Genomic DNA, 22,863 nt, shown 5'->3' with positions numbered 1-22,863 from the left:
TCACAAAAACAGACTAAAAAATATGAGGAACAAACAGTGCAGTCTTACCTGGATCTGCTTTAACTTACATAGGAAGTTAGCACCCACCCCTCTCCTAGAAGAATGAAATATTCTAGGAAATATTAAAAAGGAAGAATATTATATTTCCCTGGATGAGAAATGGAGAAATATGTTTTCTTTTAGGCAGGAAGCAGACTCACTCTTAAACCCCCAACCCACCTCAATAGCCCACAGCAGACGTCAGCACTTAAGAGATAAAGAGATGGCTAGGTCTATTCATAAGCAAATGCCCTCACTCAAGATCCTTCAGGGAAAAGCCATTAAGCCATAATAGGAATTGCCCAAAGCCCCCTCATTACATCACCCAGCAAGATTCAACCAGGCTTGGGACTCAAGAAGACAATCTACAAAGTTACCTGCTTGTCCTCATGGGAGTCTGACAACCATCAGGATACATTTCTTGCCACAGGAACAGGAAACAAGTTCAAAGTCCAACAGAGGTTATAAATCTTGCTCCCTCTCTCACCCATGTGCCTTTTTGCCCAGGACCTCAAATCATGTGGTCTTCCTGTCCACCATTAAAAGCATCTTTCCAAGCAATCTCCATGTTTCCAGTGTCTTTCTCCCCACTTGGAACTGAACCCAGATGGACATACTCACTGCTTAAGAAAGTGGCAGTCCTCCCGGACCCATGAAGGGGTCTGAAAACCTAGCTGTTTCCCAGGAAAGGAGGTACTCGTATTCTGTCAGGGAACCGAAGTCCTCCCAGGTGCTTTTTTTTTTTTGTCCAAAAACCATGAGGTGGAAGTTTTTTTCCCCTTTTTGTTCCTGACTGAGCCAAAGTGAGCCCCACATCTGAGAGGGAACATGGGAAGCAGCAGTTCAAAGGTGACAATTAGGACTCCCCTTGTATATTTGCTCAAGGCATGGGACAATCAGCAGATGCCTGTCCTAGCCAAATGAAAAAAACAGAGCAAGAGAGATATGTAAGAGAGTGCTTTGCTCAGGGATGAGATGAAACTGGAAAACCAAATTTGGCTAAATAAAGGTACTTCAGAAAAGGGACATATATAAATAGGAATGTTGGGGTTTTGTTTGTTTGTTTCTCTCTCTGTCTTCCATACAACCATGAGGTATATTTGTTAAGATATGTGCCTTCCCTAATTTAACTGAGTTTTATGGTGGGAATGACCAGTGTGAGTTCTGTTTTCCTCTCTCTCTCCCTCTCTCTGTGTGTGTGTGTGTGTGTGTGTGTGTGTGTAAGTCTCTGTGTGCAGAGTCTGACAACCAATTAGGATACATTTCTTGCCACAGGAACAGGAAGTAAGTTCAAAACCCAACAGAGGTTATAAATCTCACTCCCTCTTTCACCCATGTGCCTTTTCCCCAGGACTTCAAATCATGTGGTCCTGCTGTCCACCATTAAAACCATCTTTCCAAGCAATCTCCATGTTTCCAGTGGCTTTCTCCCCACTTGGAACTGAACCCAGATGGACATTTCTTCCAAAACTTATTTTATCCCATCCAGATTGCAACAGCCTCCAGGGACTGGGGCAGTTTTTTGCAAGTATCTTTGGCTGGACCCAGAATGTTAATTTTTTTAAAAAAAGCAATCATCGGTATATTGATGGTATCACTCCTTGAATTGCCAGATGACCTCTCCTAACAACTGAACTCCGGGCACAGAAAGATCTGTCAAGGGCACACCACAAATAGCTGATCTCTCCTCTCCTAGTATCAGAGACTGGAATTGCTCTAGTTAGGAACAAGACAATGTCCCCAATCCCCAACCTTCATAGATAATTCAGGAGGATGTTTGAGGGCATAGATTTCTGCACAGGCATACAGTCCCTCTATCAAGTTCCCAACAAAATTCTGCTACAACAGTTGATGCTGCTTCTGCTTTATGCCTGGACCTAAACTGTGTTCAAAGGGGACCCAACTGCATCCACTAGAGAACACTGGATCATTTTATTAAATATTCCACACAATACCTTAAGCCACAGTTTGTGAGAATCAGAAATTGAGTTTGCATATCGTGCTAGAAACAAACCAAGGTTTATGACAATAGCTATTCAATTGTAAAATTACAGACAGGCAGATTTCATAGGTTACTATGTTATGATCACTGAAATATTACAATCTTCTAAAAGGTAACAATTGTAATTTTTACATTTAATATAACTAGATTAAATACATATAAATAAATGATAAAATAATAAATAAAGGTGTGATAAAATGATAAGATAACTAAAATGAGAGGCCAGATAAATGTAATAGTTAAGGAGTGGCCTAGATAGCAGGAAACTGAGGTTTAGTCATACCTTGAGATGAAAAGCATCTTGGTGACTGGTTGAGCCAGTTTTTCTCCCTTGGCGCAGCTCACTCTGTAGGGTTGTTCTTGTTGGGAAAAATAAAAGGTGGAAGAACTATTAGTATGTTAATTACCATGAGTCCTATATGAAAACAGAAAGGATAAAAATCTGAAAAAATAAAGCAGTCATCATTCTCAAATTACAGTCAAGACTTTATATTAATGTATTGTATTTCAATGGGCAAACAGTGACATTATGTATGCAGTATGACTGTATACAATTTGATAGTGTAATCCACGGGTGTCAAACTCGCCACATCCTGTTGCCATCACGTGATGTTTCATGACATTTTCCCCATTCACAGAGCTGGGGTGGGCGTGGCCTGCGCATGATGCATCTGGCCCTCTGGTGTAGGCTAATACTTAGCAGGGAAATAGTTCTAGTGAAAAGAAGGACTAGGTGTGACATTATAGCAGTGTTCCAATATTTGAGGGGCTTCCACAAAGAAGATGGGGATCAACCTATTTTCCAAAGCACCAGAAGGCAAGATGAGCAACAGTGGATAGAAAGTAATCAAGGAGAGAAGCAACCTAGAACTAAGGAGAAAGCTGTTTATGAGAATCCAGGCATTGCCATTTGTAATGCATACTGTAGTTTATGTTTTAGTATGTTTTATGAATCCATTCTTGGATTATGCAAAAAAAAAAAAAAACAATTAAACCTAGAAAACAGAAGGAGATAGGAGCTTCAGCCTGAAACTGTTTTAGTTGTTGAAGCTGCCAGTTCTGTTTGTTTTGATAAGAGATGCCTAAGCTTTTATGTAAGAGAGGAAGAATGAGGTCTTGAATTTCTTCCATCCCAAAATATATTAGTATAGAATGTTTCCCACCAGATTGTTTGGTTCTCAGTATTGCCAGCCTTTTTAGGGTTTTAAAATTTGAATCACATTTTTTTTAGTTTTCTTTTTTAATTGCAGTCATGCTTTAGTATTCAAAATATTTGCTGGCATAGTTCTTTTTTATACCAATGAGTGATAAACATCCAACAAAGCAATGATAACAGTGGTTCATACACCATGCTAAACCAGGATTTGTTTTAAATAGTGATTTAAATATAGGCTTCATTATAAGATATGTGCATAGTTATAGCAACAGCTATAAATATATGGCAATCATTTTAAAATTGTTTTTTACTGGCACTTGTGGAGTGGGAGGAATGCAAAGCAAGGCATAAGTTCATGTGCACAAACAAATCAGATATTCTTTTAAATCTAATCAGACTGAGGGTTTTAGCATCATCAGAAGGGCAATAGTATTAATCTTTTCAAACTATGGCACATTAAGGACATTCTGAACAACAATAAGACTCAAGCTAAAGTAATAGCTGGGTATGCTGGTATCTATCTTCCAAACAAACCTGGAATAAAACATGGAAGTACAGATGCTTAATGTTAACATTTCTTGACAAAAAATTGTTTACGCTTTTTCAAATGGGACCAGTTCAACAGTAACAGTCATGTAGAGAAAAACATAACACATTTTAGAAATTAAAAATACTAATTCTTAAACCATTAATCAAGGAACACAATTTTAATTGGACCACACTAGTCTTTGAATGGAATATCAGGTACTGCACTGCAAAAGAAAGCAAATTTTTAAAATGGGGAAAATAAGATAATTTTTTGGGTCAAACTCAACTGCAGTGACTATATGAATGTATTTGGCCTTTGTCTTGTCTAAATACTTTTATTATGGTTGTTGTTGTTATTATTTCCTAATTTGGAGCCCTGGAATTTTGCTGTTTTCCATCCAACCACTAACCATGTTCAACATTTCCTTAACTTTTTCAGATCAATAAAAATAAGTGGGGAGCACAAAATTTATTAATAACATTACTGTATTATAAATTTATTAGACTGTTAAATATTAATATACTCAATTTTTTATCATATTTACACTCAGCATTTGTTATCACAGAGTTTTCCAAAAACAGATAAATAAAAACTGGGTATGAAAACACATTCAATATCAGAACAAAATGAGGGCTGTGTAGAAAACAGAAAAAAAATACAAAATTAAGCACATTGTAGAAAGCAAATTTGATTTATTTCATTTTATACTTAATATTTGTAAATACATAGCTACCACTTTGCATCTTTTCTGTTACAATATTTATGTGAGTATTCTGTAGTCTTCTGGTGTTGCACATATGCCCGTATAATCCAACTTTATACATATTAAGAGAGGTTTATTTATTTATTTTTACAAAGATAAGATTAAATAAAACAGGGTATAAGAAAACAAACATTTGCTTTCTTTTCCTGAAAAGGAATGGTCTGGAAAAGGGGGGAAAAGGTAACTAAGCTGGTAGAACCATCTAGCTAATTATCTGGATCAATTACCAGGCTATAAGTTCTAAGTCAGAACTTCAGAATTATTAATACATAGGATTAAACTGCTGTGATAGACTGTAGCATAATTTCCCTTTAGACTTTTCCTCAAGAATGTGTAAATCTGCATTTATATTTCCCAATCTAAAAGCTTTCCAGGAAAACTCATGGTAGAGAGAGGTGGAGCGGTAATTGGTATCGTTTTGTTCTTGCCCTTTAGGAGGCCCCTTCTTGTAAAAAATAAGCTTTTGACACAAGAAAAAGAAATGTATTACATCTTTGTATCTTTAAAAACATCTCCCTTAGAAGTTTAGCAAATAGACCTCAGATTTTTTTAACAAAACAGGGGCACATATGTTTTTTATTAAGGCTAAATTTAAAATCTGACTTAAAATAATATGGAGAATATTTCTATATTTGGTATACAAAAGTTGTCAATGCTCTCCAGCAAAAATGCCAGATTAACTGTTATTTCCTTTTGGTACTTCCTGTATAGTTGTAGCTATAAGAAAGTTCTTACTATGTAACTATAGCCTTGGCTATTGAGAAATATGTCCCATTAATTCAGTGGTTTCCTGTCAGATAACTAAGCTGACAGATTTGTTGAAATCATTTGGAAATAGGCAAAGAGAGAAAAGCTAGGAAATAATTTCCCATACCCAAGGATGAAGTAGATGGGCAGGTAGCTCAAATTTACATAAAGTACTGATATTTCTGAATGCAAACAAGATAATGCTATCATTATTCAGAGAGATGCAAGGGATTTATTTATTTTCATTCATTATAATCTGCAACTTAGCAGTTTCACAGTGCAGTTTACCCCTTTAAGTATCTGTGTTTAAGAGCAGAAGAAATGGATAAATGAATACAGGTAGTCCACATCTTACAAAATTTGTTTAATGATCATTCAAAGTTACACTGGCACTGAAAAATGCGACTTATGACCGTTTTTCATGGTTACAACCTTTGTAGCATCCCCATAATTATGTGATCAAAATTCAGATGCTTGGCCGTTAGTTCATATTTATGACCGTTGCTGTATCCCAAGGTCATGTGATCACCTTTTGCGACCTTCTCACGAGCAGTCAATGGGGAAGCAAGATTCACTTAATAACCAGGTTACTAACTAATCAACTGCAGTGATTCACTTAACTATGGCAAAAAGGTTGTAAAATGGGGCAAAATTCACTTAACAAATGACACAACAGAAATGTTGAGCTCAATTGTGTACATTATTCACATTTTTGTGTAGCCCACTCAGAACCAAAATAATTCAAGAGTTTTAAAATGAAAATTATGAATATGTTTGATGATTAGTAGTTATGCATATGTACAATTATGTATATTTTATACCAGTTTCAGTGCTCTCAAAAATGCTAACTGAAGTCCAAGCTCAAATTTGGAAAATTCCCCCAACTACCATTTGGGAAAAATTAGATGGAAAAAGCCAGGCACTTTTCTCCCTGGAACAAAGCAATATGGATGGAAACATTGGTATAATATTAGAAGTTGAAGCAAATTATTATAGTTTGTCACATAGTCAGCCAGATGCCCAGACTAGATTTGACATTTTTACCAACCAATTCCTTTGAATGGGCCTGGGATAGGCAGCTGCTGCCTTTTGCAGTTGACTGATAGCAATTTTATCAATGCTGATGGTGTTCAAGTGATTCTCCAGCTGTTCATCAAGGTGCCTATAGTACCTTCTACTATAAAAGTAGTACTAATAGTAATAGGCACCTTGGATGCAATTCCAAAACAGCTGGGGCATCACTTGATCTAGTTCTAGTTCTATTTGCAGTCCAAGTCACTGGGCAGTCACTTGTCTGGAATGGTAGGGTCTCCTGCTTGAGCCGTGGGTTGGACTAGAACAGAGTTCCCCAACCTTTTCAACTTTGTGAACCAGCAGGGGGAGGAGAGGAGATGGTTCCATATGTTCAGCAGGCAAGCGCACACATGTGTGCAGCTCCATTTGCTTGAGCAGCAGTCACGCATGCCACTACTTGCGCAAATGGAGCATGCATGCATGCACTCACCCACTGCCCTTGTGAGGGGGGATGCTTTTGTTTATCACATCCGTGGCCCAATTCTGAAAGGCTCAAGGCCTGGTAGTGGGCTATGGCCTGGGGGTTGGGAGCCCCTGGATTATAAGACCTCCAAGGTCCCTTCCAACTCTTGTTATACTGACTACTGACTCTCCTATTCTGCTGTCTCCAGGTTACTGCCACATCCACTATCCAGACTATTTTATCTTCCTTATTGACAGTTGTTCCAACATATTATTTATCAGAAAACACTATTATACTTTCCTCAGTGGGTGTTAAAAATTTAGCATGGGGCTTAATTTCTGCAATGCAAGAGAATAACATTGAGCCAATATAATATTGTTTAGTTTTATAGCCCTGTACATGAGAATATTTGGTTGTTCTAGTTAGATGCCTCTGACTTACATTATGTATGTTAATCTGCTGAAATATGGCAAGTATATCCAATATATGTGCTTACAATGAAGGAGGATATGTTAAAGCTGTAATTCGCAATGCTAATTTAAGAGTTATCTTCATTAAGCTGACATAGAGCAGCTGGTCTAGAATATTTAAATGAAGCATCGAAAGAAAGAAACCCTGAGTTCCTGCTGTACAGAATTATAGTATTTAACAGCAAAAAAACCAAAAAAGCACCCCTAACCCAAAATTATCGGTACAAATGGTTAATTTCCAACTGTTTTAGTCATTTACAATTAACTATAAGAGGGTAGGTTAATGTGAGACGTTGCATTAAATAAATAATTTATGCAAGGTGTTTGCCACTCAGATACGAGTACTTGTCACTTTTAAAAATGCATGTTGCCAGCCTCACATTTGGTATGGAAGAATTGGTATGAAAAAATTAGCATGAAAACAAGTAAGTGAACAAGCAGTAGAGGTTGCTTAGCCTGCCGTCTATTTTCCCACCCATTTTTCTCTTTAGCCCTCTATGCTTATTTTGCAACTTGTTCAATTTATCTCATAGAAAGTATAGGAGTTGCAAAACTTGAGTTGTTTTTCTGATCATGGTAGGGTTTATAAGATAAAGTGAAAGTAACATAATAATTTGATTTTAAAGTTGACCCAACTGAAGATGTTTTTAGTAAGCCACTAAATGCCTTGATTTGCAGAAGAAAATAATATGTAAGCATTCAAAAGCAGTATCCATCAATAGGAGAGATTTTTTTTACACTCACTATTCTCTAGCTATTAGATAAAACCATGTGTCCTTTAAACATTTATTCATTATTTAAATCTATTTCAAATGTTATTAAGATGAAAACTGTCTAGTTTTACTGTCATGTTTTCCAGTTCCCATAGGCTACAGGTCTAAGTTAGCTATCAGATTATATATTGTAAAACAAAGCCTGTGCCATTATTTGTTTCTTAATTAATGAAACATGTGTAAGGCAAAAATATTTCAGCACCAAATACATTAAAGCCTAAATTAAATGTCTGTAGTCTACATGAATTCCATCCTTCGAATTCATACAAATTAAAATTTAATCATTTGAAAGCCAGTTGTTTTACCTCTTTCCATGCTTGATTTATAATCCTGAAACCAGGAATACTCAAAAGCTTACTCTATATTTTATGGACTTAAGTTAGCCAAATAAAGAGATTTTTAATATGGATTCCTAATATTTAAATCCATGTACAAAACATTTTCCCATTTGACCATCAATTTGTCCTGCAGCCATAGAAAAATAGTTAAAATGCTATATTTAGCTTGATTCTGTTCTTGTTTAATATGGATCATTTGCTTTATTCAAAAATTTCCTCTGAAGGAACAATATACCAAAATTTCAATACAGGTAGTCCTTGACTTACCACCACAACTGAGCCCAAAATTTATGTTGTTAAGTGAGATATTTGTCCAGTGAGCTTTGCTTCATTTTACGACTTTTTTGCCACACTTGTTAGAATAGAATAGAATTCTTTATTGGCCAAGTGTGATTGGACACACAAGGAATTTGTCTTGGTGCAAATGCTCTCAGTGTACATAAAAGAAAAGATACATTCATCAAGAGTCAAGAATCATAAGGTACAACACTTAATGATATTCATAGGGTACAATAAGCAGTTATGATTATTAATTGAATCACTGCAGTTGTTAAGTTAGTAACAGTTGTTAAATGAATCTGGCTTCCCTATTGATTTTGCTTATCAGAAAGTGATCACATGACTCATGGACACTGCAACGGTCATAAATATGAACCAACTGCCAAACATTCAAATTTCAATCATTGACCATGGGGATGCTGCAACCATCATAAGTGTGAAAAACTGTCATAAGTCACTTGTTTCAGTGCCATTGTAACTTCAGTCACTAAACAAACTCATGTACGTCGAGGGCTACCTGTACACCACTATCTAAACATATCCTAAGAAATCTAATTAGTAAAGGGAAGCAGAGAATCTATGCCCCTCCATATATTATACGATTATAACTTTCATCTTCCTTGACTATTGCCCATGCTTACTTGGGAACAATAGTACTGTATTTGGAATAGCATACAGCAGCATGAGGATGCCCCTAGATTTTCCATACATACAGCATAAAGAATAATCTATAAACCTGTGCTTGGCATAGTAAGCCCTAGTAGAGGATGTTCTATTACATTGTACAGGCTCGTTCTTCACATTCTTCTTAATAGAACTGAATGTTTATCAGGATTCTGCCATATATATCTAATTACCTAGGAACCCATTTTATATATATAGTAGCAGAATAGTGACCGTAATTGTCCCCCGCTGACATTTATCAATGATTAAGAAGTCCATGTCTTTTAGCATATTTTTACATATTTTAGATTCATTCATTTCAAAAATCTTCATTAGATGAGCAGCAATTTCCTTCTATTTCTTATTACCTGAACTGAATTTAAAAGTTCCCTACATCCTTAATGCCTTAGAGTAAAACAGTTAATTATTAATTCATCAAAGGCCTGCAGTAAGATAAATGTAGATTAGGAACTGAGGGAAAACTCAGCTTTTTTCTACTAGACTGGTTCAGGCCTACGCCTTTTTTGCAAATTGGCTTTGAGGTGCCACAATTCCTTCAGCTGCATTTCTCCTTCATCTTTCTGTATAATCCAGTCAACAGGCCATAACCTTCCTGAGGAAAAAATAACCTAGTTAATAATTTTAATATTATGTAACTTTAGATATGCATATTTTTATCTTCTGAGATAGTTATGGTTTACATTAATACTTTTGGAACATGCCCATTTCACTAAAAAAATTGAAAAATACAATATTTACATTATGTGTTTTGAATATAGTATCTGCGCTTTTGCCACCAAAGGGTCAAACGTGATTGACTGAAACTTATATATTTGATAGGCTTTTTTTTTCTTTAAAAAACAAACAAATCAAAACAATGCACAAGAAGTCAAATAAACTCTAAACTGAATTAAATAAAATGAAAAAGAAAAGAAGCCAGTAACGAATAAGATTCCTTATTATTTGAAGCTGCAAGTGTTTCAAACCAAAGCAAAAGGTTGTGTTTAGCATTGGTTTAAAAGTTATTTGCTTTTTAGTTTACAAAGTTTCAATTTTCCATTGAAGGAATACTAATCCCTAACCAAACTAAACTTATCTAAAATTTATGGTGTGAAGGTTGCATGCTCAACATTTTTTTGCTATTTTTACTTGCAACAGAAAGTATGAATCAGCACATTTTATTCTCTGTGCATTCCCCTGTCTATTCCCCATCCAATAGGATGGTGAGATGATCGTCTTCACAGACCCCTAAAAAATGAAATATCCCTATCATCACGTTACTATCCTGTCAGCAAATCAGAGCCTTAGAATTTCTCATTTCACAGTTCAAAATTCCTATGAAAAACCTTACTAAAGCCTATTAAGCCCTGTTCCTCTTTTCTGTAAACTGGAATCCAACAATCCTTGTTTCAGTTTTCCTCCTCTGACTTGCACTCCATTTTTCAGCCAACTGTTATGCAAAACAATGGTTTTGTCCATGTATTTGTTTAAACTGAGAGGTAAACAAGATCTTAGAAAGTGAGCCACATTTCAGTTTCACACAACTGTTCCTTTGTTTTCTTAAAAGAAAATCCCATTCTCAGAGCCCAAGAGATGTCATTTGCAATACGTGATGCTAATAAAATGGAAATTTAGTTTATTCAGATCAATTTAGTTTGCACCCCATGAAAAAGCACCTTTTCAAAAATATAAATGCCAATAATTATTCTCATATAAAGGGCATAACATTTGTCTTTACTTTCTGACTTAGTAAAGACCTAGAGTTCCAGTTAAGGCAAAAACAGCTATGAAAGTAACTGACTCTTGTCTCAAAACCTGCTGTTTTGTGAATGGTTTCTTTTAAAATATATTTCTATAACAGTAACAAGTAAATGTTTCTCTGTTTGTGTGCATGTGCTTGTATTCCATGCCCCACCATTTTCTTTTTGTTTCTCTTTTTTTAAGATTGTAAGCTAGGGAAAAGATTGCTTTTTTACTGATCTATAAATTATTCTGCAAACTATTCTGGCCATATATGTACAAATAATTCTCGACCTACAACAGTTCCTTTAGTGATCGTTCAAAGTTACATCACTGAAAAAAGTGGCTTATGACCATTTTTCACACTTACGATCATTGCACCATCCCTATAGTCACGTGATCAAAGTTCACCCACTTGTCTACTGACTCATATTTATGACGATTGCAGAGTCCCGGGGTCAAGTGATCCCCTTTTGCAACCTTCTGACAAGCAACATCAATGGGGAAGCCAGATTCACTTTAACAGCTGGGTGACTAATCACTGCAGTGATTCACTTAACAACTAGAGCACTAGCACTAGCACTTAGACTTATATACCGCTTCACAGTGCTTTACAGCCCTCTCTAAGCAGTTTAGAGTCAGCATCTGACCCCCAATAATCTGAGTCCTCATTTTACCCACCTCGGAAGGATGGTAGGTTGAGTCAACCTTGAGCCTGGTGGGATTTGAACTGCCAAATTGCAGGCAGCCAATAGCCAGCGGAAGTGGCCTGCAGTACTGCACTCTAACCACTGCACCACTGAGGCTCAGTGCAAGAAAGGTAATAAAATGGGGCAAAACTCACTCAACAAAATGTCTTACGTAGCAAACATAAATTTTGGGCTCAGTTGTGGTCGTAGGTTGAGGACTACCTGTAATACATACATTTAAAATAAATAACTTTGAAACCAATTTCCATTATTGGACTATAGGGAAAATCTGGATCTATTTTTTTAAACATTAAAACTGCATAATTATCTCTGATGAAAATTGTTCCCGATCTGATGCATATGTCCTGCATGTTTACTGTTAAATATTATTTTATTTATTTGTGTATTATCACATTTATAAATCTATAAATTGCCTCACCCCAAAGATCTCCTGCTCGAGCAGGGGGTTGGACTAGAAGACCTATGAGGTCCCTTCCAACTCTATTATTCTATGTTCTAAAATCTAAAGGATTAGATATACCAAATAAAACGAAGTTACAATACAAATGCAATAGAATACAAAATAAACAAAAGCAATATCACAATATCGCAAATCTTAACTTTAGCTGTTTTACTCTCTAAAGGCTTTCCAGAACAGCTTGGCCTTAACCATTATTTGTAAATCCATAAAGAGAGGAGGTAATTGTTGCCTTGAATCATAAGTAGTTTCAAAGGAAGGGACTAGCTAAGAATATCTGACTCCATGCCCCTCTCATTTGTCTTCCTAAGATACCTCTTAATACGAGGGGACATTCAGCTGCTCTCTAGTCACTTAGGGTGGAGGGGCAGAATATTCTTGGGGCAGGCAAAGATATATTATCTATCTAGAGATTAAAAAGATAACTAAGATATCCTGGAGCTGGGTCATATAAGGCTTTCATGATATTGCCAAGTATGTTTGTTTGCTTGTCATATACTGATAACTGTAGCAGATATTCATAAGGTTATTGATAGTGATACAACCAGGGTTCTACTAGAGCATTTTCTTCTTGCAGTTGTCATGAACAGCAACAGCAATAGCACTTAGACTTATATACCAGTCCATAGTGTTTTACAGCCCTTCTGAGCTGTTTACAATGTCAGCACATTGCCCCCCAATAGTCTGGGTCCTCATTTTATCGACCTCAGAAGGATGAAAAACTGAGTCAACCTCAAGCCCGTTAGGATCAAACTCCAGACTACGGGCAGAGTTACCCTGAAATACTGCATTCTGACCACTGTGCCACCAGGGCTCTAATGATCATTGCCAAATATTCCAGACCCAACTCTGAGGGTGACTGACTGATCCGGGGCTGCTAATTATTCATTAGAATTTACTTACATTCAGAATACTTTGAGGTGTCCTAAAAATCTAACATGGCTACAAATTTTAAAAGAGACTTGGGTGACAAACAATAAGGCATCTCTGAATTGCAGTTAGGGGGACATACATTGAAACATAGGCAGAGTTCCCAAACCGCATAATCATGCAATAAACTACCCAAACAGATTGCTGTGCCCCAGTTAATATTTTTCTACTGGGTGGTGAAAGGGTAAAGCAAAGCTAGAAGGAATCGGAATACCCACAAATCAGGACAACATGATCCTTAAGAAGACAGGAAAGCAGTTGATAATGCATAGTTTTGTGTAGACAAGGGAGGTGTGCAGTGCTTAACTCAATACTGGAGAACAGGTTTTAATCTCCTTCATTTATCTCCTCTTTCTCCTTGTGGCTTAATTTGCCAAGTCTAACAGCTGAGTCCTCTCTTTTTGTTAACGATATAAAAACTTCAGAATATGTCTCAGAAGTGGAAAAAAATTATAACCATTAAGTTGATGAAAGTATTAGTTGCAATTGTAAATGATAAATGCCAAATAAAAATGTTTTATATAGCGTCATGTATAAAAGAAGCAACTCAAGAAATAAAGGGTCATTTATTTATGAAGAATGGTTGCAGGATTTGGGTTTGGCTAATCTAAAGAAAAGGAGGACTGGGGAAAATGATAGCAGTATTCCAGTATTTGAGAGGCTGCCACAAAGAGGAGGGGTGTGTGTGTCACTTTCTTTTCCAAAGCACCAGAGGGCAGGACAAGAAACAATGAGTAGAAACTAACCAAGGAGAGAAGCAACCTGGAATTGAGGAGAAACTTTCTAACAAGTGAGGACAATTAACCAGTGGAACAGCTTGCCTTCAGACGTTGTGGGTGTTTCATCACTGGAGGTTTTTAAAGAAGAGACTGGACAGTCACTTGTCTGAAATGGTATAAGGTCTCCTGCTTGAGTAGTGGGTTAGACTAGAAGACCTCCAAGGTCCCTTTCCAGCTCTATTCTGATTCTGGTTCTTATTGTATTGTCAACATGCTCTTGTTTCTCCCTAGTACCTTTGAAAGTCAAGCGGCTCCATCATCCCAATCTTCAGCAAACCATTTCTTGCCAAGTAGAATGTTGTGGTTAAGATATTGGACTAGATATTGGACTTCAGCCATGGAAATTTAGTGCAAGGGTGACTTTTATCCATCGAAGTTGTGGGAAGAACCAAACAAGGCAATCATTTACCACAGTGATCCCCAACCTTTTTACGCCGCGGCCCGGTATCCCCAACCTTTTTATGGCGCGGCCCGGCCGACATCAGCTGGGCGCCGCCATCTTGTTTTGATGAAAAAGTGCTTCCAGTGAGCTTTCTACCCGAAAAGCTCACCGGAAGCACTTTTTCATCAAACAAGATGGCGGCGCCCAGTAAACCAGCGGCCCGGTAGGACTTGTTCCACGGACCGGTGCCGGTCCGCGGACCGGTGGTTGGGGACCCTGATTTACCACACCTGGCTGTGTTTGCATACTATGAAAAACCCTAAGTCATGAATTGCAAAGGCCAGCCAAAACTTGAAAAGATGATTCCCCCCCCCACCTCTCCAGTTTAGCTACTTTCAACTGTCATTGTGAAAGGATTTTTTTTTAAACCAGTAACTAGTTGACGTTTTGACCTTTTTCTTTCAAATGAGAGGCCAAATCCATTACCCTTGGCAAATCCAATCATAAGGAGTTTAGGTTGGTATTTATTTGGTGGACCTCATGTCCGCCACCCGCAATAAGACGCATTGCCTTTTAAGAATAAAGTTACTAAACGAGACCTGTGGCTTCATAGTCTTGGTTGCGCAACAAGCGCCTTACACAATATGTTGATGAGATTCACTCTTGGTGAAAAAAACAGCGACGGACGAAGGGGGGGGGAGGAAAAAAAAAAACACCTTCCCGCCCGTTTTTTTCGGTCGACCGTCTCAAGAAAAGGCGAGATACCCTCCGCCAGCCCCCGATTGCTTCACTGAATCACGTGACTCGGGCAGGCAGCGTTCCCGAGCGTTGTTTGAGTGAGCGGTTGCTAAGGACGCGCAGCATGAGGGGCTGAGTCAATGACGCAAGAGCGGGTTCCGGTGGGCGGGGTCAGACTCGTGAAGCCTGGCGAGGGGCGCGGGGCTCAAGACGAGGCTTCGTTTTCCCGCGTGGCGGGCGAGAGGGGCGGAGTCTGAGGGATCGATTCGGTTTCGATTGTTGCGACTTTTTGCTGTGGTTGAACGTTCTAAATCTCAGCAAGTGCAGGAATCGGAGCGGCCTTGCGAGGCACCCAAGGCGCTGTCCTGTCCCACCCGGGCCTGAAATCTGCCCGGCGGTCCCCGCTTTAACTTTCGTCGGACCTGGCCATGCTGCCCAACACGGGGTAAGTAGGGATTATTGGGTTGGGGGGTCTTTCCTCTTCTTTTGAGACTTGCTTTGCCCGAGAGTTGATCCTCGGGGCTTCTTATGATCTGGGTGAAAGTGGTTTCTACGGGCCTTGGATTGTGAGGATGACAATTGGCCAACGTGATCTACTTTTTTTATGTGTGTTATTGACAACGGCTTGATTTTGCTGACATTCTCTTCACCACAACAGTATCGTTAGAACCAACAAAATGCGTGTGACACTTCACATGCCTCCCGCGCGTGTGGATCCATGAAAGCCGATGTGATTTGGTTTAAAGGAAATCCAAGAGTTTCGATGCAATAGCCTAGCGTGTTACTCTTTACCTGGAAACTGTTACGAGGGTAGGGAACAAACTTTTCGACGCCCTCCACCCCATCCCACCCCATGCAAAAAGTCCAAATCGTGAAACTTATATATTGTACTGAGCTATTCAGAATCAAGGAAGATATGGAGTGCTTGAATTCTGGTTGCTGGAAGAGCTTAAGTCACCGCTGAGTTGGGTCAAGTCTGCTTTGGATCAAATCTGTTCATTCAAAAATAGTATATCTTGGAACTATTGACTGGCTAGTTATGTTGGACATTGTAGCACTGTTAGCATTGTAGAGGAACTTTTAAACTGAGCTACAGCTGCTGTCATTCTAATGCACCCAAAGGGTTTTATTTTATTCTAAAAAACCCCAATCACTTAAAGCAAACAATTAAAATTGTTTGCATATAGGAATACAGTGAATGGTATAGTAGTAAGAAAGCCCCTGAGGTGGCTGGTTTTCATGGATTAACCAGGAAGGTTTGAATTGGGATTGTTATGATATTAAGCTGAATATAGAATGGAGATCTGTAATTGTGTTTGCGCAAATAAGCTTTCTGGGCTGCACAAGGCATTTTAAAGGGTGGCGTTGTGAAATAGGTGTACGGAAGCAAAGCACTCCTTGAAATGTTAAAGCCTTTGTAATTTCTGGAAAGCTCAGAGGGGGAATAGTTCAAAGTCTTTTTTCAGTTATTTCTACATATGTGTACTTAACTGATTTGTTTTGCTGGTGATTCCAGCGAACAAGTGGCTTTCAAAGCAGCCATGTCATTCCCTTCCTCAAACATTTTGTACAACCTTAATAATCTTTCTTCAGATCTTTCTATTCAGCGTTTGAAAGAGGAGGATGGTTTTCTGACCTAGGCTTCCCAAAAGCACTAAGCAGACTCTTTGTCCCGGCAAAACCCCTTTTATTAAATGAAGGTGAATTTCTTGCATTCACATTCAGCCAAAGGCCTGGCAAACAGTTTTTCAAGGGTCTAATTAGGAGCACAGACCTTATCTAGCTTGGAGAGCTGCCAGGTAAATATTTTCAAACGCAGTGCTGACAAGGAAGGACCAGCACAGAGTCTATGAGATGCACAGACAGATCTTCACACTGCTGGAATGAACAAATTGTTTCCTGCAAAAGCCCCCTCTCCTTTTGCTCCTCTTTTAATCTCTGTGAAAGGGGCCATTCACTGTCCACCTGTGGCTTTACTCCCACGTTGACCCTTAGTTCGCAATTGTTCTTTTCTTTTGGCAGCTCTGTGCATGCGCAGGTTGGGAACCGGCTCCGGCTGCTCCCCCGACAACTGCCAGACTGCCCTGGCGCCATCTCTGCCTCTGATGCAGAACCCTCATCCGAGCCTTCCTCAGCCTCCAGGACTGGCCCATGTTCCTCCCCAACCTCCTCACTGTCCGACTCTGCTGCCAGCTCCGATAGACGCTGGCGAGCCACAACAGATGGATTGAGCAGGGTGCACAGTTCTTGAGTCTTTCAGGGACTGAATGCCTGCATAAGTGTTCTGTTAGTATGAAAATATAGCTTTATTGTTGGTGTTTTAATCTTTGCCAAAAAACCTTTAGTAACTTTGGGGAGGACTCGAAGATAAAGTAGGCCAACCTTTATGAGCTAAGTGCTTATGAATTGTGAGGACATGTTGTGGGCATTCCACATTGTATGGAGACCCAAGGTTTCACAAATAGCCACTTTACCAGAAAGCAGATGGATGAAGTTGCTCTCCCTCATGAGCTCTAGTCTTTCAAATATGTTCTTTATTACTTCAGTTTACTGTCCTTTTGGGGAGCTGATAGTACTAAACTTTAGCCAGCTACCTAAGAGTCCCTCAGAGGCATTCTTGGGAGTAAAGATATGTAGGAGGGCATTTTGCTTAACAGCATGCTATCTTCTGTTCAATTTTTAAAAAATAATCTTTAAGGAATTAAAATCTGATGTGGAATGAAGTTTCTTGAGCAGCAAGGAAGGTGTTTGTAAATACTTTGACATAAGACACCTCTAAAACCGAAATACTGTAGGAGAACAGGTTTTTTAAAATACTAATATGGCAGACATCATGCTGGAACTTGCAAATTTTCTGGAACACTTCTGGAATATCCAATTAAAGGAAGATTGAGAGATTATCCTGTTGTGAATGAAATATGTGAAAGGTAAAAGCAATCTCTGATTTCAAGGACTGTTTCTGTTATTTTTTCTTTCTCTCTTGTAGCCTATCTAAGCTATGATCTCTTAGCTGTACATTGGAAAAGTGCCAAGTAGAGTTGGTTCTTTATTAAGAGCATAACAATTTTCCCTTGAGAAATAGCTTCCTTGAAACATGTTGCATGAGCAGCTGCCCTTGATATATTTTTCCTCCTACTCCTTGCTGTTATTGAACTCCACTCTAATTGTGAGTTTTCAGTATTTTTAAGCATTGTACAAAGTTCATTATAGATGGTTGAACACAAAACAAATTGGATCCAACCGTTTCAGCTATCACGGTAAATTATCTAACAGTTTTATTACAATGCAGAGACCTGTCTGTCAAAGGGTTGCCATTGATCTGACTGCATGATCTATAGCCATCTTGTCAATTTCATTTGCCACTTTAGATATTCCTGCCTTTGCTATTTGTGGAGCTGGCAATGATAAAATGTTGAACTGGAGATTTGGGTGGTCTCTATATTCTAACTGTTGATGTTAAATATTGATCAACGTGTAACATGATTCCTTCATCTCCATCTAATCAAGGAAGAGAAGGCTGCCTTTGCTTGCATTTCTGAAACATCTGTGGGCATGGAGGGAGAAGTTACTATAGCCCATTGGGTTTCATGTCTGGGAACCCTAGGCTGGCAATATATCCACTGTTATCCACAAGAGCCTGGTAGCTTCTGGGGTGCTGCTCAACAGCTAGCTGGTAGTGAAGACCCTATTGTGAAGTTTCGGCTGCAGGGCCTAGAAGAGACTGTTACTTATGTGCCAACCTCCTTGCTATATGGCAACTTTTCCCTACCTGAGTTGCTAAGGTTTGTGTTCAGGTAGAGGAGTTTCCCCAACCCATGGTTGTGGGGGACTTTAATCTGCTGTTCCTGGGTGCAGACTTGGAGGCTGCTCAGGAGATGATGGCAAACATGGGCATGAGTCAGGCTATCTTTAGCCAGATTCTGGCTAAGGAAGGGGGAGATTTGGCAACAAACATATAATGAATCAACTCGCCACGGCCAACCTGCTGCAGGAAAATTCACCAATTCAATGTAATTAAAATAATTATTTTAATTTTTGTCATTCACATTTCATTTTGTCCCTCCTTTGGCATCCTTTCTTTATTGATTCCATACCACCACTTCTTTGATATTAGTATAACTCTTGTTCCATGGTGAATTGTTCCGTGGAGAGTTGGCCACGGTGAGTTGGCCATGGAGAGTTTTCCTAGACCTGTCACCCATTGGATTTGATTTTTATCTTGTAATAGTGGCATTGTGATCTGGATTTGGAGGATATTATTTATCCTTTGTGAAAATATTGCTTCCCATTGGGGTTGGAGTTTTATGAAATTTGATTTGTCCATGCCAGACATCCTACAGGGTTCCAAAGGAAGCTTGAGGTTATTCCTGTGACAATTGAGGCCTTAATCACCACTTGGGTTGTATTGCACTTTAAGGATTCTGTGCACATTCACGCTCACTGGAGGAAAAGAAACAGCAAAGGTAAGAGTGTTTCTTAGGCAACAAAGGCACCTGTAGATAAGTAGTCTGTGATCTTGGTCAAAGTGATCCAGTCTCTCCTGGGCAGTGAAAGTTTTGGGAAAAATTTAGGGGCCATCATTAGGATTATTCTAGGCATCTCCAGGGGTGCGATTCAACTGGTGTAACAGCGTTTGCTACTGACCTTCTCCAGCAATCTGCGCACATCAGCTGAGCTTGAAACCCAGGATATAAAGCACAGGTGGGCGGGCCCAACATCTGATCATTGGAGAGAACTGATTCGCTCACGGTTGATCCTTGGAGCTATTGGTTTGCCCGAATCGGGCCGAACCGGTAGAATCCCACCCCAGGCGTCTCTCAGGTAAAATCACTTGGATTTGTTCAGAGTTGGACTGAGCTGCCTGAAATGAGGTCTTGCCAGTTGTCTGGGAGGAGTTTGAACAGGTTGGTCCTAATGAAATAGATACCAGGTTAGTTGAGAGTTTGGTATGTTTTAGATCCCTGTCCCTTCTGCTTATTTAAAGCCTCATGTAGTGGACTGTGAAAATAGCCTTAAGGGACAGGAGGAAGAGTTGCAATAATAAGGCAGTGGTTAGATAAAAGAAATGTAAGCCTGAAGTAAAAGTGTAATTTAACCTTCATTGTAAAGACAGGGTGGAGGTGGTGGAATCTCTTTAAGTTTTAAAGAAGAAAATATTGCTTCTGAATTCATATTGTGCTTTCATCGGATCGCTAGTATGACTTTCAGGTAATGAGAGTATTGGCAAGAAAATGAGTTGGCGATAGTGCTTTTTTGGATTGTGCTTGGAATTTGTCATTTTTTCTTTTTCTTTTCAAAGTCTGACTCGATATTTCTTACGAACTTTGCAGTAGCAATAATAAAAGAGCTGTTTCCCTTTATTTTGTTCTGGAGCACTGAAAATGAACTTATAGAAGCCACTATGGTTTTATATGTTTTGGCTGTTTTGGCTTATATTTTGCTTTTTCTGTTTATGTTTTTATTGTTGGGATCTGCCCAGAGTCATATATGTGAGACATATGACTGCACAAATTGACACAATAAATAAACATATACACATTCTGGCTATGATAAGTCCATCTATTCCATCAAATAAACACTTCTACTATATTATTGGTTTTAAAGTGTGTGTGTGTGTGTGTGTGTGTGTGTGTGTGTAGCTTCAAGTCAGTCTTGATTCCTGGCAACTGCCTGGATTAGCTCCTTATCTAGTTCCAAAATTCTTCTCATCTTATATACAGAGGATAAAGTCACATACTGGTCAGCATTTAGAATTAATTTCCCACTGTTTTTACAAGTTTTAAAACTGCTTCTAAGTTTTTAATAATGTGTCACTTTTATCAGTTGTTTCAGTAAGGGAAATCCTTCCTTCTGTGGCATCATTAGGAATATTGTTCCAGCCATCAAAACTCAGGCAAACAACTTCTTTGGACCTTTTGCATTACTTTCTTATATGTTTTATCATTGGCCCCTGATAGATGCTTTTGTGGATGGACTGTGTTCTGCTGAAATAAGTAATCCACTTCAATGAAGAAAGAGGCGGTTATTGCAGGAGCAAATCCTACATTATTTTCATTGATAGTCTGTTGCTCTAATCCACTATTTTTAATGAAAACATTTATACTTGTTCATTGGGGATACAGGGGGTAAAGGCAGTGGTGGGATTCAGCCAGTTCTCACCAGTTCGGGAGAACCGGTTGTTAACTTTCTGAGCAGTTTGGTGAACTGCTTGTTGGAAGAAATCATTAGGGCAAAGAGCCGGTTGTTAAATTATTTGAATCCCACCACTGGGTAAAGGTTTGATGTGGTGAGGGAGAGTATCTTATAGTTGGAGGTCTCTCCTTTTTTAGCAGCTTCAAGGTTTTTCTCACTTAAAATGTTGAAGATGACATTGTACGTAAACAGTCATCAAAATTCTACATGCCTTCTCCTAAATAAAAGAAGTCCATATAATTAATCTCTATTGCTCTTTATTATCATTCGTGGATGGATGCCTTGAGCACAATCTATAAAATCTTTTTTAAAACATACTCATCTTGTTTTATTTCATTGCTGTTTTACTGCAAAGGCACTGAAATAAAATTATTTGTTAAGTCTTGCTAACAAGCCTCTTAAAAGAAAATTAAACAGTTAAAGAAACTGTTCAAATAGTTGAGAGAAACCCTTCTGAAATCTATGGACAGAAAATAGGCCTGTTTTTTTTTTTGAAAAATATCATAAAAAATAATTATTGTTCTGGAAAAATCCTGTGTAATGTACACATGGTCCTCCAGTATTTTCAAAAACGACTAGTTTGTATATGCTGTTTCAGGGAGTCAATCAAGCTTTGCATTTCTTTGCATTCGTAACTGCAGGGTCTCTGACCAATTGTTCCCAGGCTAGAACTTATTCATAACCCTCCAATAATTTTATCGTTTGTTTATGGGAGTTAATGGAAAACACTGAGATAACATTCCTTTTGAACACTATGCACATGTTCTATGTCAGTTTATGCTCATCTCTTCCTTCTATTGATAGGAACTACTTAGTTAAAGTTATAAAGTTAGGTTACTCTTACGAACTTATTCTTAGAGTTACGGTTGCTCTTAATGATGGTTTCTTTGAGCTTTCTTCGTCAACACATGGAAATAGCAATAACAGACTTATATACCGCTTCACAGTGCTTTACAGCCCTCTCTAAGCAGTTTACTGAGTCAGCCTATTGCCCCCAATAATCTGGGTCCTCGTTTTACTGACTTCGGAAGGATGGAAGGCTGAGCCCAACCTTGAGCCGGTCAGGATCGAACTCCTGGCTGTAGGAATGCAGAGTTAACCTGCAACACAAGGACACAAATAAAGACACGAATACAAAGACATAAGGACAGTTTTCCCCCAGAACGCTTATCACTCTGCTAAACAACTAATTCCTACAACACTGTCAAACTACTTAGTACAGGGGTCCCAACCGCCGGTCCGCGGACCGGTACCGGGCTGTGGAACAAGTCTTACCGGGCCGCTGGTTGCTGGCGCCGCCATCTTTTTGGTAAAAAGTGCTTCCGGTGAGCTTTTCCGGGTAGAAAGCTCACCGGAAGCACTTTTCATCAAAAAGATGGCGCCAAGCTCGGTGAGCTTTTCCGGTAGAAAGCCATTTCTACCCGAAAAGCTCACCGGAACGCTTGGCGCCACCATCTTTTGACGAAAAAGTGCTTCCGGTGAGGTCACCGGAAGCACTTTTTCGTCAAAAAGATGGCGGCGCCCAGTTGATGCCGGTCCGGGCGCGGCGCCCAGCTGATGCCGGTACCGGGTCGCGGCGCAAAAGGTTGGGGATCACTGACTTAGTAAGACTGTATTAATATTATTATCTATCTCTTCCTACTCATGACTATAACCGTGTTGCTTGTATCTTTACAATTTATATTGTTTTATTTGTTTC

The 22,863-nt window shown here is 38.8% G+C and overlaps 1 protein-coding gene across 1 annotated transcript in view; it reads left to right on the top strand.

Annotated features, from left to right (window-relative positions):
* Positions 1–15,048: 15,048 nt before the first annotated feature.
* Positions 15,049–22,863, top strand: part of HSDL2 (hydroxysteroid dehydrogenase like 2) — a 30,918-nt gene continuing 23,103 nt past the window's right edge. The window contains exon 1 of the mRNA XM_026672314.2: positions 15,049–15,417. Coding sequence (XP_026528099.1) covers positions 15,401–15,417 — 17 coding nt within the window. The 5' untranslated portion in view covers positions 15,049–15,400. The remainder of the gene's footprint in view (positions 15,418–22,863) is intronic.

The sequence above is a fragment of the Notechis scutatus genome, chromosome 2 (genome assembly GCF_049901735.1).
Source record: "Notechis scutatus isolate UNSWTSFEM ecotype Mainland chromosome 2, rNotScu1.2, whole genome shotgun sequence".
NCBI lineage: Eukaryota > Metazoa > Chordata > Lepidosauria > Squamata > Elapidae > Notechis > Notechis scutatus.
The sequence above is the reverse complement of the archived record's forward strand: the minus strand, read 5'-3'. Positions and strand labels throughout refer to the sequence as shown.